Raw genomic sequence first — 16,274 nt, 5'->3', positions numbered from 1 at the left:
CCAGATATCTGAATAGAGCTGAAATGTCAGCAATTTAATATCAAGATACAATTAAAAATAAAATGAAGAAAATTATTTAAACAATTAAATTAATCAACAGTCAACTGATTAACTATTTATTTAAAAAGTGTAGAGGTTTGAATATCTAATATAATATAAGGAAAAAAGAATGTATAATTCATACAAGTACTGTTATCTGACACCGGAGTGTTGCAAATAAATGAAAAATAAAAAAAATATATTTGTTTTATATCCTGAACATTAAAAAACAATAACAAAGACTTCCTGTTCTCAATCCCAGTTCTCAGACTCTATGTCCTTTTGCAAACATGATTGAGTGTTGTGCTGAGACAGTGACAGCTTTGACAATGAGATTGTGATCAGTATGTCCTGACTGAAGCTCCACTGGGGAGCTGAAACATCTCGCCTCTAATCTAACACTGTGCTTTTCTGTCAGGTGGCAGGAAGCAGCCATCGCGGTCAAAAAAAGAGGCCCATAACTGCTACAAATCCTCTGAAACACCCTCAAAAAACACGTACACGCATCTCATCCAACCATCTGATAAAAGTCACATCTGTAGAGCGAAACACACAGAGAGAGGAGACACTAGCTGCAGTAGCCAGTGGGGATGTGTACTGTCAGCACAACCACTGAAATATCAAAACTAAAAATAAGAAACAAAAACATAAAACGAGTTGACTTCACTTTCTTTGTGTTTCCATTGTGAACACACTGTACTAGTCAATACATTTATGCTTGAAAACGGTCTCTTCAAACAGGAGTCATAAGGCAAGCTGAACGTTATTTTAAGGTTAGCATAACATTTTGAAAAGCATTATTTGGACCTTATCTGTAATTCACTGAAGATTAACTTTATGGTTATTATTATTATTAAATAGTGGGTTGTACTCCTGAATAGATGTAAACTTAATAGCATACGTATTTTAACAGTAAGAAATAAACAAATACATTTTTTCCATATACCACTACTTCTTTGCCAAGTATTTATGTTCATAAACAGTTTATGTAAATTTTAATCTTTCACCGCCTTCTTTAGCTTGCAAAAAAGTTGTCTGTCCCTATGTTCTGTTCAGCTGCTTTGGAACAATATTAATAGTAAAAATACTATTTAAAAAAATTGATTCATTTAATGTAATTATTTATATTATTAATAAATTGTATATATTTATAAAATTATAAATGTAATACCAAATACATATTTTCTTCATATTATTCTAATAATCTGTTTTGGCTTTAATATTAGAACCAAAAAGTTTATTGTTTATTAATATTGTTCTCACATAGTATAAATACGCATTTAAAATCTGCATTTAAATTCAAGGAAAGGGATCTTTTGCAATGAGAGCATTATATTTGGGGTTCCTTGGCATATAAAAACCCCACTGCAGAAATTAATATATTTTGAACATGCCTTTTCATAAAGTGATCTCATGACTGTGGGAATTATCTGTTAGCTGGGAAAGAACTACTAGACACTTCAATCACTAGATACTTGTACTGACTAGACAAAATAACTGACAGAGAGAGAACATGAAGGAGAGAGCAAAGGCTTCTGTGAAAGTGGGTCTGACCTTTCTCTTTTAACTCAGTTCTGTCAAATTACCTGCACGTTTATGCATTCACTGCGGCCTCATGACAAGAGATGTGTTTAGAGGTGTTCGAGAAGGGATGGGACTGTGTGTGTGTGTGTGTGTGTGTGAGCGGAGAGCTCTTAGATGAAGAGCACTACTGAAGAGGGAGAAAAGACAGGCTGAGGACTTCTGAAAGAGCAGTAGGGACGGCTGAACCAGACGTGTACAGACTGCTGCATGTCTGTGAATTCCAGTGATATGTAATGCGGTTTAGTTGACACAAACCTTTTAATATTAGCGTGTACACAATCTATTTGAACGTGGGGACTTGCTCATTTTTATTGATGTATATATATATATATATATATGTGTGTGTGTGTGTCAGTAGGTCTCCTCACCATCCGTCCACCCCTTGCTTCTGAAGCTCCGAGATGCCGAAAGACAGAGAGCCCATAAAGTCGTTCCGGCTGGTCAAGTCCCAGTCCCAGATCTCCACAGACAGCCTGCGGTCCTTGTCAGACTCCTTCAGATTACTGTAAGACACAGAGCGCAGGAGGGAGGAGGACAGAGACAAAGAAATCAAGCTCAGCATTTGATTCTGCATTTCTCATTCAAACAAATGACTGCTCTTTCGGCTGTGCTACTGATAAAGCTTCCATACAATGTGAAGGTCTCGTTCCACGTGGGATTCAGGCAGCACTTGATGGTCTTGGTCTTTTGTTTGCTCTCGCTCTTGGGGTCAGGGATGAGTTTTAGTTTGACGTAGGGGTCAGAGAGGCCATTGGGGTCCATGGGCACCAGGTTCTTCGCCTCTTTAACTGTAACAGAATAAATCAGACACATAAGGACCAAGATTTCCCTACTTTCACTCTGCATAGTGTGCAATCAATGCCAAGTGAACCTTTACATTAAATAAAAACATACTACAGCCTGCATCAAATTTTTGTTGGAGTTTTGATCAAATACATATTACAGTTAAGCACTGTTTGTGTTATGCATAAAAAGCAACAATGCAAAGTTATTTTCCTGCCTTCTAATACTGTTGAAGTGTCAGTTTAAGAAGCATTTCATTCTTTGGACCTACTGATTGTGCAAAGCACCATATTCAAGAACAAGGATATGTTGACTGACTGAATGAGACGTTCGTTCAAGTGGACGTCAATCTCACAATTAAAATGATCAAAATATGTTACTCAAACTCATCATTTACTTATTTACTCAACTGTTGATGACTTTTTGATACGCTACCATTCAAAGGTTTTTATAAAATAGAATACTTTTAGCAAAACACACATTAAATTGGTCAAAAGAGACATGCACTTGTTATTAATTTATTATGTTAATACTGAAACAGTTACTTTAAATTGTAAGAATATTTCATCAAATAAATGCAGCCGTAGCAAGATATTGAGACCGGATTCAGTCTTAAACAACTCCATGTTAGTGGATTTACAAAACAAATCAATGATTCACTCATAACACGCATAAAAAACTTGCTCAGTTGTCATCATCTCCTGATAATTCATCAATCCTGCAAAAAGAATATCTAAACTAACCAGTGAATGAATTGTTGAACTGATTTAAAAGAGAAAAAAAAGTCACTGGATTTAATCAAAGTTACTTAAATTTAAAAAATACTTTATATAATTTATATAAATATTAAATAAAACAAATCTTTCTATTTAGAAAACATATTTTTGGAAATATATTGATATTATAATAAATACCAACACAATTCTCATGTAATTTAATCATATTTTTGGGAGGTCAAGATCTTTTTACTAGAAAAATGAAAAGATATTGAATTACAAGAAAGTTCTGTTTAGGATGACATTGTCTGATAAAATCTTTACTGCTCAAAAACAATAACTAGAGACCCTAGACGCGAGTGAATAGCTGTCATACATTTATACTTGCATCTTATGAGCCCTCATGGCCTTGTGGGGCTATGAATGCACACACACTATCCCAGTAATTGGGGTTGACCTCAGCACTTGACCAGGACAACAATTAATGCTGGAGGATGCTGTGGCCTTGTGATTTGTGGCTAGTGTAATTTCCATAATGAGTGGTGTGTGAAGGTAGGCTTAGCTGTTCATTAAGACAGCGGTGTACTGCAGCACGAAGACGGGAAGAGAGAGACCGCTTCTGCGTGAACCGTTGTGCTCACGAAGCAGGGTTTATTTCTCCAGCTAATAAATGTTATGCACAACATGTTCGTTCTGAAAGCCCTCCACACAGAGCAATTAAGAAAGCGAGATCACTGACCATGTAAGGATATTTGCATGAAGATATCAAAAGCTTTGACCTACAAGATACACTCAGTTTTGTGGCTCAGAGATGTGGGAAGCTCATTATGTTGATTAAAAAATACTGATCTCATTTACATAGTAGCGTATAACACAGTTGATCAATCAAACAGTCACAGGTGTAAAAGACTGTAGGAATATAATTAATGTTTTTGCAAATAATTAAACAGCACTGCCCTCTCTAGGTGAAAAATAGCACTGCAACTCAATAGCAAATGGTCTTCTGAAGAGATCCAGAACTGACTGGAACCATTAAAGGGATAGTTGATTAGTTAACAGAAGCTGATTTAATGGCAAGATTTAAGGCTTCGTTCACAAAATGAAGCTGCATAACAAGAACTGACAACAACGCAAATCATGGTCACCCAGTTTGCCTCACTATTATTTATCAACCTGCAAGTGCTCCGGTGGTCAAATCGAGTGCGAGTGTGAGAAAGATGAGGTGGAAAGGACCTTTTAAAGGCAGAGCGGCCGCCCCATTTCCATCCAGGTATTGGTCAATTCATTAGCTTTAAGTGACAGGTCTTAGAAATGCACGACAGGAAGTGGCCTCATTCATCTTACTGTACGCTCAGCCGATCTGCGGCACTGTCGCGTGACATTAAATTATAAAGGACAGCGTGATGGATTAAAAATGTCTTTTGCGCTCAGGGCTGTCTGCGCCTCGGTTCTTTACATGGTGCAGCTCAGCTCATTAGCCGCTAGCGAGCTAAAGGCTGTTAGTCAGTTCTAAGGGAAAATGGGAGCTGAGGCTCGCGGGGTGAAATGGCCCTGGATTGAGCTTGAAAAGAGGGACGCATGGCTGAATATAGAGCAGTGTGTTGAGGCTAATGTCACATACACACACCCGCTGCTACACAGATCCAGGCCTACAGCCTCCAGAAAGCATTAAAGTGATAGCTCTGTACGCACCCTCACGTCGTTGCAAAACAGTATGACTCTCTTTCTTCTGTGGAACACAAAACAAGATATTTAGAAGAAAGCTTCTGTGTTTTTTATTCCACATAATGAAAGTCAATGGGGTTCAATGTTTTGGACTTTTAAATAAAAAAATAAAAAATATATCTCCTTTTGTGTTCTGTCCAGAAGAAAAAAAGTGTTTATACAGGTTTGGAACAACATGAGGGCGAGTCTCTGACAGATTTTTCATTTTTGGGTCATCAATTCTTTTAACGGTACTTTGATAAATCTTCTCTTCCAGAAATCTCATTTAACTGAGCTCATCTTCTGCTCCGAAAGTACGACTAAGCGGAACTTTAGAACCAAATTAGAACCAAGTGCAAATTCCTCATGGATATAACGTTTTATATCATAGATATAATAACAATTAAGTGGAAATTCATCATGGATATAATTTAATAAACTGTTTGAAAAGCTATTATCATATAAAATAATCTGTGTAGAGGGTTTACAAAGGGTCAAGATAAAGGGATAAATCACACAAAAAATGACAATTCTTTCATGACGTTCCAAACCTTTTTTTTTTTCTCATTTGGAACACAAATTGATAATATTGAAGAATCTTTAAACTACATTTTCCAAAAAGCGCTATAATCGCATTATTAAACATAATTAATGTCTCCTGGAATCATACAACAGCTCTGTATACGAACAGACTAAAATGTAAAGTTTACACATGCTCTCAAATCAAACATTTGCAGGCCACCAGGTGTCAATGTCATGAAGTGCAACTGTTTTTTGTTTGATTTGATAGCAACGTTAATGTTTGATGAAGTGAATAATGAACTATGAATTGTTGGTATATGGAAACAGATGAGTGAAGACTCTTCAAAACAAATTCAACTTCTGTTTTCCAGTAGAAAGACAGCATACAGTTTGGGAACTATTGTGTGAACTATCATTGAGTGAACAAGCGCAGAGTCTTTGCTCAGTCGGTTTGTGCTAAGAGAATGAGAATAACGCCCTCTGCTGGACACTGAAAGCATCACCATATTTACAGTCCTGGTTGCAACTAAAGACGGTTACCTCAGTGTGCTTGTGTTTTTGTTTTGGAGGCGTGTTTGCACTGATGTCAAAGAGAGACAGGAAGACTTGGTGTGCTTTCTTGTGTTGCCATGGACACGTGTAACATAATACAGGTTTACAAGAATTTCACAATGAGCTGGAATGCACTTTATCACTGTCACAAACTGCGTTTTAGACATCAGGGCTATTTTGTTGTTCTTTGTCTCCTTTTCTTACTGCTGTCATACATTTTAGATTTTTAGCTTTTAACTTTTTACATGGACTAGACCAGTGGTTCCCAAAGGTTTTCAACTCGCGGCCCACACAAACAAAAACACATGTTTGCACGGCCCACTGCTTTTGTCTTGACAGACAATACACAATTTGAAAGCTTAATATCTATAACCTGTTTGTGCTCAGATTACTACAGCAATCCTGTAATTACAGATATATATATATATATTTTTTGATTATGCTCAAGAACATTGGCCTAGCAGTCAATGCTTGTGTTTAGACACATGAGACTATGAGGTTATGCTAATGTAAAATGAAACAAACTTTTTTTTATTTTTGGTTATTTTGGTTATTTTTTAAGTCTGCATAATGCAATATTACATATACGTCTGTCACACCACAGAAAAAAAATATTTACTAACCAGCCAAATTTTAATGAAAAAAAAAAAAAAACACAAGGTATATAAAATAAGTATCAAAATCTTGAAAAATAAGCAGTATTCTCTGCTCTCAGATGCTGGGGGTGTGTCTGATGTCAGCACTGAAACCACACCCACTCACGGGAAAACTGCCATCTCTCTCAACTGTCAAATAGTGCTACAACCTGAATGGATGCTCCCTCTAGATAGTTAATTTACATAAGGTGACCGAGCTGCTTTGTAAATTATCGCAACTAGGTAGACAAAGGCAAAGCTAGCTAGCTAACTGTAAGCTGTAATAACTAAAGGTAATGACAGTAACTCATATTTAGTGGGCAAACCACTAATGCTAATGTGCTCTATTTATTAGGAGTGTGCGGCTTGAAGCGGCGCTGTGCAGACCGATCAGTGTTTAAAGTGGGGATCTAATGCTATTATAATGCATCTAATGCATACTGAGTTATTTACATTGTTAAACAGTTACATTCTCATGCTAAACACGGCCAAAGTTCATTTCTGTGCCAAATACACTCCTTCCGGGTTCGAATACGTTTCTGAAAGTGTTTTTCAGGCTTGGCTCTTCATGACGTCACAGAGAGCATAATTCCTTGTACGGGCACTTCTCCCGGAAGAGCGTGTGTACACAGGAAATAGAGCGAGAGCGCGCACTCCTCACCATGCTTGATTTGGGTTCAGGGAGTCGTCACAGCACTGCACAGGACTTGATTGAGAAGAATGTCTCCAAAGAAGTGTGTTTTTGGATGTGAGGGAAAGATAACCTTGTTCAGCTTCCCAATGAAGAAAATTTTCTGTTTTGTTGCCAATCGACCTGTGACTATTAAGCTCCGCCCATGGCACACCTCCAGGATCTTGGATGTTTTCAGAGAGAATCATAAAGCTGTATCTTTCTATTATAAATCTCATAAAACTAAAGTGTGACGAGTGGGGCAGGGCCGAGAGCTGTGGGAACGGAGCGAGGCCGTTGCAGTGACACCTGCTCCACTCACTCACGTCTCGAGTCCCACGGAGGAGATCGGAAGGATATAAAAGAGGAGCGACGACAGTGAAGGACGAGAGAGGACCAGGCCTGTTTTGTGTTTTGCTTTTGTTTGTGCGTGACAATCATCCGCGAGGGGCTGTCGCGCTGTTTTGTGTTTATTTTATTATTAAAGCTTCATTTTGATTGTCCGTCGGTTCCCGCCTCCTTCTTCTCGTGATGATGAAGTTTGTATACTGTTACATAAAGACTCTTCAGAAATATGAAGGAATCAATGCTACTATAAAGCCACTCCAGATTAACATAAGATTGGTGAAAATGTAAGTTTTGTGTCTCAAAGTATCACAAAAGCGATTGGAAAGCAAAAGGAGAAAAACTATTTTACGTCCCCACAATTCAGTGCTACATAATTCACACTTCTTCATCACTTGTTTCAGCAATGCATTTCTAACATTTATAATGTGTTGAGAAACAATTCTCTGAATTGCCTTTACACAGACTTTAAAAGCAGCTGGGTATTTCCATTACAATAAGCACCTGTTCAAAAGCCCTGCAATGGTGCATACAAGTCTAAACATATCCTAGCTTTGGATTCACCACTAGGAGGAATCAGACACAAGGAAATTCCCACAAGACTCGAGAGCAGCACACTTCATGCCTCAACTGAAAGTATTCATGCAAGATTTGCCTTTAAAGTGCATTTTTGGCTGTTCTTCAAGGGTCAAACGAAGGCATGTGTGTGGTAACGAGAGGTTCAGGATCCACCAGCGAGTGGTGCACGGTTTAGGAAGGCGTGAGTGAGTGTTTGCTTCCATGCACATGTGTGCAGCAGTGATGTGTGTGAGTGGGCAGCGGTGACTCACTGCTGACGGTGAGCACATTGTTCTTGATCTCTGCGGTGATTTGGATGCGGCCCCTCCTCTCAGTGTGGTCAGTCCCACACAGACTCGGCACGTTGGCCACACAGCGCTTATGGATGTTCATCAAGCAGTCTGCATGGAGGGAGACAAAAAGGGGGAGAGATGTTAACCCACAACCCCAACTTACAGATGCACATTGTATAAAAGATGAGACATGAATCTATATATGTGTGACCTTTTAAAAGCTAGACGGAAAGGGAAAGTGTTTTCCTTCTACCAAAGACCTGTTGAGCAAATTCTGTAACTATGAATGGCAGCTCCGCAATGACTCATAAGTCTCCTACCAACATGTAGACTGCATCAAATGTATCCTTTGCAAGTAAAGGCAATCCCTGAAAGCAAATTTAAAGCGACGTTTTTATAGACCTAATTTTATCCAGGAGAGATGCATTAAATTGATCAAAAGTGACAGAAATGTATTCCAAAAAAAAAAAAAAACTAAAATTACTTTTTATGAAATTTTGAACGAAACTAGTAAGCAGAACAATTGTTTTCAATGCTGATCATAAATAAATTCACTGAGCACAAAATCAGCGAATTACAATGACTTCTAAAGCATAATGTGACACTGAAGACTGGTATAATTGTTGAAAATTGTCATCAAATTAACAAATATAAAAATATACATAAAAAAGAAAACATTTAATTTTTTATTAAAATCTCTCAAAATATTGCTGTTTTTACTCTTTTTTTTTTTTTTTTTTTTTTTGTTAAATACAGTTTGGTGAAACTTTTTTTGTATCTTATTTATGCCTAAAGGTGACTATTACTACCTTCAAGTTACATAAGTGTACATACAGATAAACGGGTAGCACTTTATTTTACAGTCCTGTTCCTCATGTACATACTATGTACTTATTATAGTAATTACAATAACTATGTAATAACTAGGTACTAACCCTGAACCTACCCCTAATCCTAACCCTACCCCATGTAGTTACCTTGTGTTACCAGAACTTTCTTAGATAAATACACTGCAAGTACACTATAAGTACATGTTTGTACACGTACTGTAAAATAAAGTGCAACCGATAAATGGTACATATAATTTTTTTTTTTAAAAAGGTCAAAGGCAAAGAGACAAATTCTGCATTATTATTATTTATTTGAATTTTTTTTCTGATACCAAATTGCACATTGTATATTTCAGTTGCTGTCCTAGAAGATTCCTGCTATGTATGCAATAGACCGGAAGCTGAATTTTGAAAGAAAGGAACAGTGTTTTATGGTTCTATGATCTGACCAGGAACAAACGAGTCTCCCCTGCTAAAAACATCACCAGCATGTGTGTTTTGGATGCTAGTAAACTTCTTATCAAGCGAGGCCATCCAGCTCCATCAGAAATAAATAGGCTGCTTGACTACTCTACAGTAAACTGATCATTACAGCAGTAGCAAAGATGCTAATCACAGTTATGATGCTTTTGTTGCGTTGGAGGCCCCAAGCCAAAGAGAAGCAGGTGGACTCAACATAAGTTTACATATCAAATAGCCAAACATGAACATGACTGTGAAACAAGCAAACACCCAAGAACACACTCACACACACTGTACTCCGTCGTGCACTGCAGCACTTCTCCACAGTTCAGTCAGAAGTGTGACAGTGCAAGCCATAGCTGGAGTGTAAACAGTGTAGAGGGCCCCAGAGAAGACGATGCACACATTGGAAACTAAACAGAGGTAATTATAGCTCTCCCTGTCTGCAACCAGAACAATTTGTGTCATGTTTCAGGTGAAGATGCTAAGCGCCTCATCTTTACACCACCTGTCTGCTCACTTGCCTACCTGCCTGTCATGCATTAATAAGAGTAAAGAGCTGCTGGAAAATATGCTGTTATGTCAATGAATATTTTTTAGCCAACAATCAGGTATGTGGTGGTGAATATCTGTGCCCCGGAGGCTTGGACAGTTGCTAAGTGAACATTTTGAATTTTTTATGTATTGGACACTGGATAAGAGGTAGATGACTGTGAGATGGAAAATCTCTTTTTAGTCAGGTACTTTGTTAGCGGGACTTCATACGGCCTGGTTATGTTCCCAGGATATTCGTCTCGCAGGGATCACCCAACCATTATACTAGGGTTGCATGGTATACAGTACAAATGGTATCATAAAAAACATTATGGGTAGTAACACGCATTTTGAATTTAAACAAAGTGCAGCTATTCAGTACAATTTGGCAGTTCAAATTGTATGTGTGACGTAAAATGGGAACGCTGATGTTAAGTTAATGGTGTCTGTATGCATCAATGCATGATTTGAGAATGAAAAGGTTCAATGCATTTATTATAGAACTTATAGAATAATTGATTATCATTCCCATAATATGTGGGTCAATGTGCCGATGCAGGTATTAAAATAGATGCAGAGCATATGAGACTGGGAAAAAGAAAGTTCATGCTGCCTGCACTACCGTTCAGAAGTTTGGAGTTGGGAAGATTTTTTTGTGTGTTTTTGAAAGAAGTCTCTTAAACTCACTAAGCCTGCATTTTTATGAGTAACCAAAGAGCAACCAAATGTGCAGGTGCAGTTCACAGAGCAGTATATATACACCATCTGAGGACCAGCTTTCAGTCAGTAGTGTTCGGTGTCAGAATGGGAAAAGCTGGCGATTTATCACAGTTTAATAAAGGACACAGTTCACCACAGCCTTCTGCGTATGGGCCTGTGTAGCTGACGACCCAGGTGGGTCCCCTTGCTAACTGCACACCATTGCCAAGATCCCAAGATCATCGAGATTGAATCGCAACAGATTGATATCAACAGAGGCTATGGCACCTGGATTTACTTTTGGGCAGACACTGGCCGGTTATGCTGTTGGGACACTTTAGGCACCATTATATCATTACAGAAGTGAAGTGACGTTATATTCAGCCAAGTATGGTGACCCATACTCAGAATTCGTGCTCTGCATTTAACCCATCCAAAGTGCACACACACAGAGCAGTGAACACACACACACTGTGAACACACACCCGGAGCAGTGGGCCGGCCTTCATGCTGCGGCACCCGGGGAGCAGTTGGGGGTTTGATGCCTTGCTCAAGGGCACCTAAGTCCTGGTATTGAAGGTGGAGAGAGCACTGTACATGCACAACATTAACAACATTAAGTGCCCTGGATTCGAACCCATGACCTCAGAAGCTCAGAACCAAGGGCTTAACAGACTGCACCACTGAGTCGCTATTAGCACAGTTCCTGGCAGCTGTCAGGTATCCAAAACATTATTGCAGACCAAGTGCACACACTGATGGCAACTGTGTTCCCTGCCAGTGATGGACATTACCAACAGGATAATGCAATGTAGGCTCATTCGAAATACGTGCCTCTAAATACATTTCTGCAAAACTGAAACCCACTTACACATGAATCGCTGCAGTTTCCAGTTAAGAATAAACACTGGAGACAATAAAACTCCAACAAATTTTATTACTTTTCACACAAAGTATGATTTCAGGTCCACAGTTTTGATTAATAAAGCCTATTTCTCGCACAATTACTTGAGGAATATTATGTTATATATTCAAAACAATTTTAGCATCCTGCGAGATATCAAAACTGATACTTTTGAACATTAGCATCACATATCCAGCTTCATATGTATGGGGTTTCATATTCAGTAGGTTTGTTCGGTAGCTAACGCAGTAGCTAACGCAGTATGGCGTTGCACTTACGGTAAGTGGTGAAGAGCTCCGGTAAGAATCCCGTGAAACTATTCTTCGACAAAAGAATTAATAGTTAACACTGTCGGGTAGGTTTAGGGTTGTGTTTGATGTAGGGGATATTTCCAACATTATAGATCATTAACTTTTAGCGACAGTTATATACAGATATTTGAATTATGAACCGCCACAATACATAAGATATGTAATAAAAAGACAGCATTGTGTGCCTATATCAGCGTAAAAAAACATGCGAGAGTCACGTATTGAACGTATTGTTTTAACGCCACTCACTGGACATTTCACTTTGAAACTGCCGGGAAACATGCAGTAAGGTACGTAATAATGTTGCAGAAATGTATCTAGAGGCACGTATTTTGAATGAGCCTGGGTTGGGATAATGCGCCATGCCACACTGCCAGAACGTTCAAGGAGTGGTTCGAGGTGGTTCCAAACTCATCTAATCAAACATTTGTGGTTTGACTTCGAAAAGCGGATTTGTGCTCCATCACCACCACTCTGCAATGTATGGGATCTGAAGGACCTGCTGTTGACATTAATGTACCACATACCCCAAGAGACCTATAGCCACCTCGTTCAATTTAAAACCTCCTCACGTGGCCACTGTTTTGTGGGCTAAAGGAGGTCCCACAGGTTATTAGATGGATGGTCACAATGTTATGGCTCATCGGTGTGTAACATATAGAAAACTGTTCTTTTGAATTGTTTTTGATCATATAAATGCAACCTTGGTGAGTGGTGTATATTAATATAATTTAGTCCTGTGATGGGAAAGCTGAATTTTCAGCAGTCATTACTCCAGTTTTCAGTGTCACTTGATCCTTCAGAAAACCTTTCTAATGTGTTGAATTACTTGCTCATGAAACATTATTATCAAATGCTGAAAACTGTTTTTTTCTCTCTCTCTCTCCAAGATTCTATGATGAATAAAGTAAAAAACAAATCAGCATTTGTCACTTTTTGATCAATTTAATGCACCCTTGCTGAATAAAAGTACACATTTCTTTAATTTAAAAAAACGTACTGACTTCAAACCTTTGTAGTTTATCGGTTTCCCTTTGAACAAAATAATTTAGTTTTTGTTATTTACTATAATATTCCAGTACATACGTTTAAACTGTTAATTCTATGATCCCACTTGATTTAAATTGCACCTATTCTGACAGATTCAGTTTATTAAATGTTCCTGTAACAAAATGCAACTCTCTTTATCTTAATTAATATGCTAAATCACAAAGAGATTCATAAAGAACCTGCAGCAGGGGCTGGTATCAGACCGAATCCTAAATTTTGATATCCAGCCAACCCTACAACATCTACACCAAAACAAGAACTTGCACTCTTGCACTTTGAAACTATCAAAGTATGTAAAAACTTTTTTTCAAAAGGTTGATTGGTTGATTATGTGTTATTGAGCGCCTGAGTGGAAATCAAGGAAAGTGAGAGATACCCACGGTCACATCTCATGCCCTGGTGGATGAGTCCATACAGCAGAGAGCCGCAGTGGTCACAGAAGGTGGGGCTGGAGTACGTGTGGACCTTGAACTTGTGCTTACTGCGCGGGTCCTTCAGAAAGACACAAAAAGAGAGCAGTCAGCCACATTAGCCTTAAATAAGCATTACCAAAAATAACCTGGGAGTTAATGCAATAACTCAAATACACAGTGCAAAAATTCCTAAAGGGGAAGTACATTTGAAACAAGCAGAAGAGAAATTAGTCGGGTGTATTCACGGTCACAGAGGAATTAAAACAGGTATTTTACATGGTAAAAGCACAGGTGTGGCAAGGAGAAGTGAGAAAGAAATGTAGCTCATAGCTTTACAATATTTAAATGCTAACTTTTTTTGCTACTGTTAAAAAGAAGGAAACGGAAATCAGAATGTAAAAAAAAAAAACGGTTTAAAAGCAGTTGGATTGTGTGTACAACACATTTCAAACTACAGATGTGCAATAGGAAATACTGTATTATATAAATGTATAAATACAACCACCATTGAAAAGTAAGATTTCAGTAAGGCAAGACAAATATTTTCAACAAGCATGCATTAAATTATTAAAAAGTAACAGACTTTTACATTATCACACACACAAAACTTTTTTTAATTGAACTTAATTATGTTTTTTTATCTTTTCATCACAATTTCATCCATTTATCAAATAATTATTTTTAAAAACTATATACCATATATATATATATATATATATATATATATATATATATATATATATATACAGTATATATACCATCGGTTTTCACAAGAATATTTAGTTCATAAAAATCTATTATATAGAATAAAATCATATAATAATAATAATAATAGCAATTTACATTATATACATCATAAACATAATATTAAAATACTTTAATCGTATATAGATTATATAATGATGCAGTACGACACCGGAGTGATACTGGATCGCCAGGTCAGTAGGGCACTGCCAGTCAGCTGAAATACTGGCACACCAGAATACCCTTCATGTTCGCCTCCCCCAAAGTGATTCATCCATTATTCATTTAGCAGGGACTCTTTTATGATTTTCTATTCATAAGAAGCGGTTTTAATATTCTCCCTCTGAATACAGCTCATGGTAGCATTGACACTTACACACAAAGAGAGCAGCTTCCACACGGCCTGTGTCCTGGGCGCACAGAAGCACCCCGGTGAGCATATGCAGCACACACAAAGCCCACAGGACTGTGTTACATACTCTTACAGAAGAGGAATACGCAATGAGAAGAGGTCAGAGTCTCACATCCAAGAGCACACCGTGTAGGGAAGCAGAGGTGATGAAATGATAGAGGGAGTAGGTGGAAGAGACGAGAGTGAGAAAGAGAGTAAGGCTACATGATAATATTAAAAGAAAAATCACAGTAAGTACTTGCAAAGGGGTCAAAGTTTGGCAAAGCCCGTTAGCCTCTGCTAGTGCATACTGCAACTACATGCTCTCCAGGCTAAAAGTGTTTTTATTCATTGAAGGCCATTTAAAAACAGCCATTTATTCTGGGAAATGCTTTTGCATGCATACATTTGCCTTACTATTATAATTAGGGCTGGGAAATATGGCCAAACAAATTATCTCAATACAAAATTGACTATCAGTCGATATAGATAATTCCCGCTCCATTTCAAATCTTTATTTATTTCAAGTTAAAAGGTTAAAACGTTTATTGTGGTTTTAAATGACTTTTTACAGTCAGAATACTTTTCCAGTCATTTTTCCTTAACAAAACAAATATCTGCATGTTCTAAAGAGAGATAATTTTTTTTTTTTTTGGTTTCTTAGAAACGCACATTTGACAGTAGCTTGAGTGGACAGTAGTAGTAGCTTAAGTTAGGACGCAGATGTAAATTTATATTCATTATCAAATTAAATTATTATTACTGTTTGAGTTTTATTTAAATTAACCATTGGTCTTTTGCATACATTTTGATCATTATAACCACAGTTAAAATCATACATGCTCAGTACCATGGTAAAAATGTAACTATATGGTTTCTAAGTATTTGTGTGAAAACAGTAGTCTAAATACATTAAGTATAAATTCACAAACACTATAACTTAATCACAGAAAATACTGTAATTATCAGAAACAGAATCAGAGCTTTATTGCCAGGTATGTTTACACATATGTTCACATAATTTGTTTTGTTGACAATCTTCCACAGCACAAACCGACAGTGACAAGCCACAGATAATAAAAATAATAAATATAGAATTAGTAAACTGGAAAAAATATATACATTATATATATTTATATACAAAAATGTACATTATATTCAACATTTATCGAACTCTTGTTATTATTTTATTAAGGAAATCATTGTTTTATCGCCAGGCCCTAATTCTAATAATAATAATGATTTTCTATTTCATTTTTTTTTTTTTTACTCCAGTCTTCAGTGTCTGATTGTGCTGCTTATTATTTTTGTGGAAACCCTGATATATTATTTTTTCAAGATTCTTTGATGAATAGAAAACACAAAAGAATAGCATTTGCTTGTGATGGAAATAAGGGATGCACGATCATGATTTTATTTTGCAGATTCTGATACCGATTTTTTTACAAGCAAACTGGCCGATTCCGATACCGATTTCCGATTTTTTTTTATCTTTAAGCAACAAACAAGAAATAAGGAAAGTGTGCATACACAAG

The 16,274-nt window shown here is 37.2% G+C and overlaps 1 protein-coding gene across 2 annotated transcripts in view; it reads right to left on the bottom strand.

Moving 5' to 3' along the window:
- The window catches only part of LOC127950904 (protein kinase C beta type), a 113,913-nt gene that overhangs the window by 54,229 nt on the left and 43,410 nt on the right, over positions 1 to 16,274 (bottom strand). For both annotated transcript variants that reach the window (XM_052548317.1, XM_052548306.1), the window contains exons 4-7: positions 13,572 to 13,683; positions 8,381 to 8,509; positions 2,255 to 2,411; positions 1,992 to 2,126 (exon numbers count right to left, since the gene is read on the bottom strand). In XM_052548317.1, coding sequence (XP_052404277.1) covers positions 1,992 to 2,126; positions 2,255 to 2,411; positions 8,381 to 8,509; positions 13,572 to 13,683 — 533 coding nt within the window. The remainder of the gene's footprint in view (positions 1 to 1,991; positions 2,127 to 2,254; positions 2,412 to 8,380; positions 8,510 to 13,571; positions 13,684 to 16,274) is intronic.

The sequence above is a fragment of the Carassius gibelio genome, chromosome A3 (assembly GCF_023724105.1).
Source record: "Carassius gibelio isolate Cgi1373 ecotype wild population from Czech Republic chromosome A3, carGib1.2-hapl.c, whole genome shotgun sequence".
Classification (NCBI taxonomy): Eukaryota; Metazoa; Chordata; class Actinopteri; order Cypriniformes; family Cyprinidae; genus Carassius; species Carassius gibelio.
Note: the sequence above shows the minus strand (reverse complement) of the source record. Positions and strands in the feature narration are given on the sequence as shown.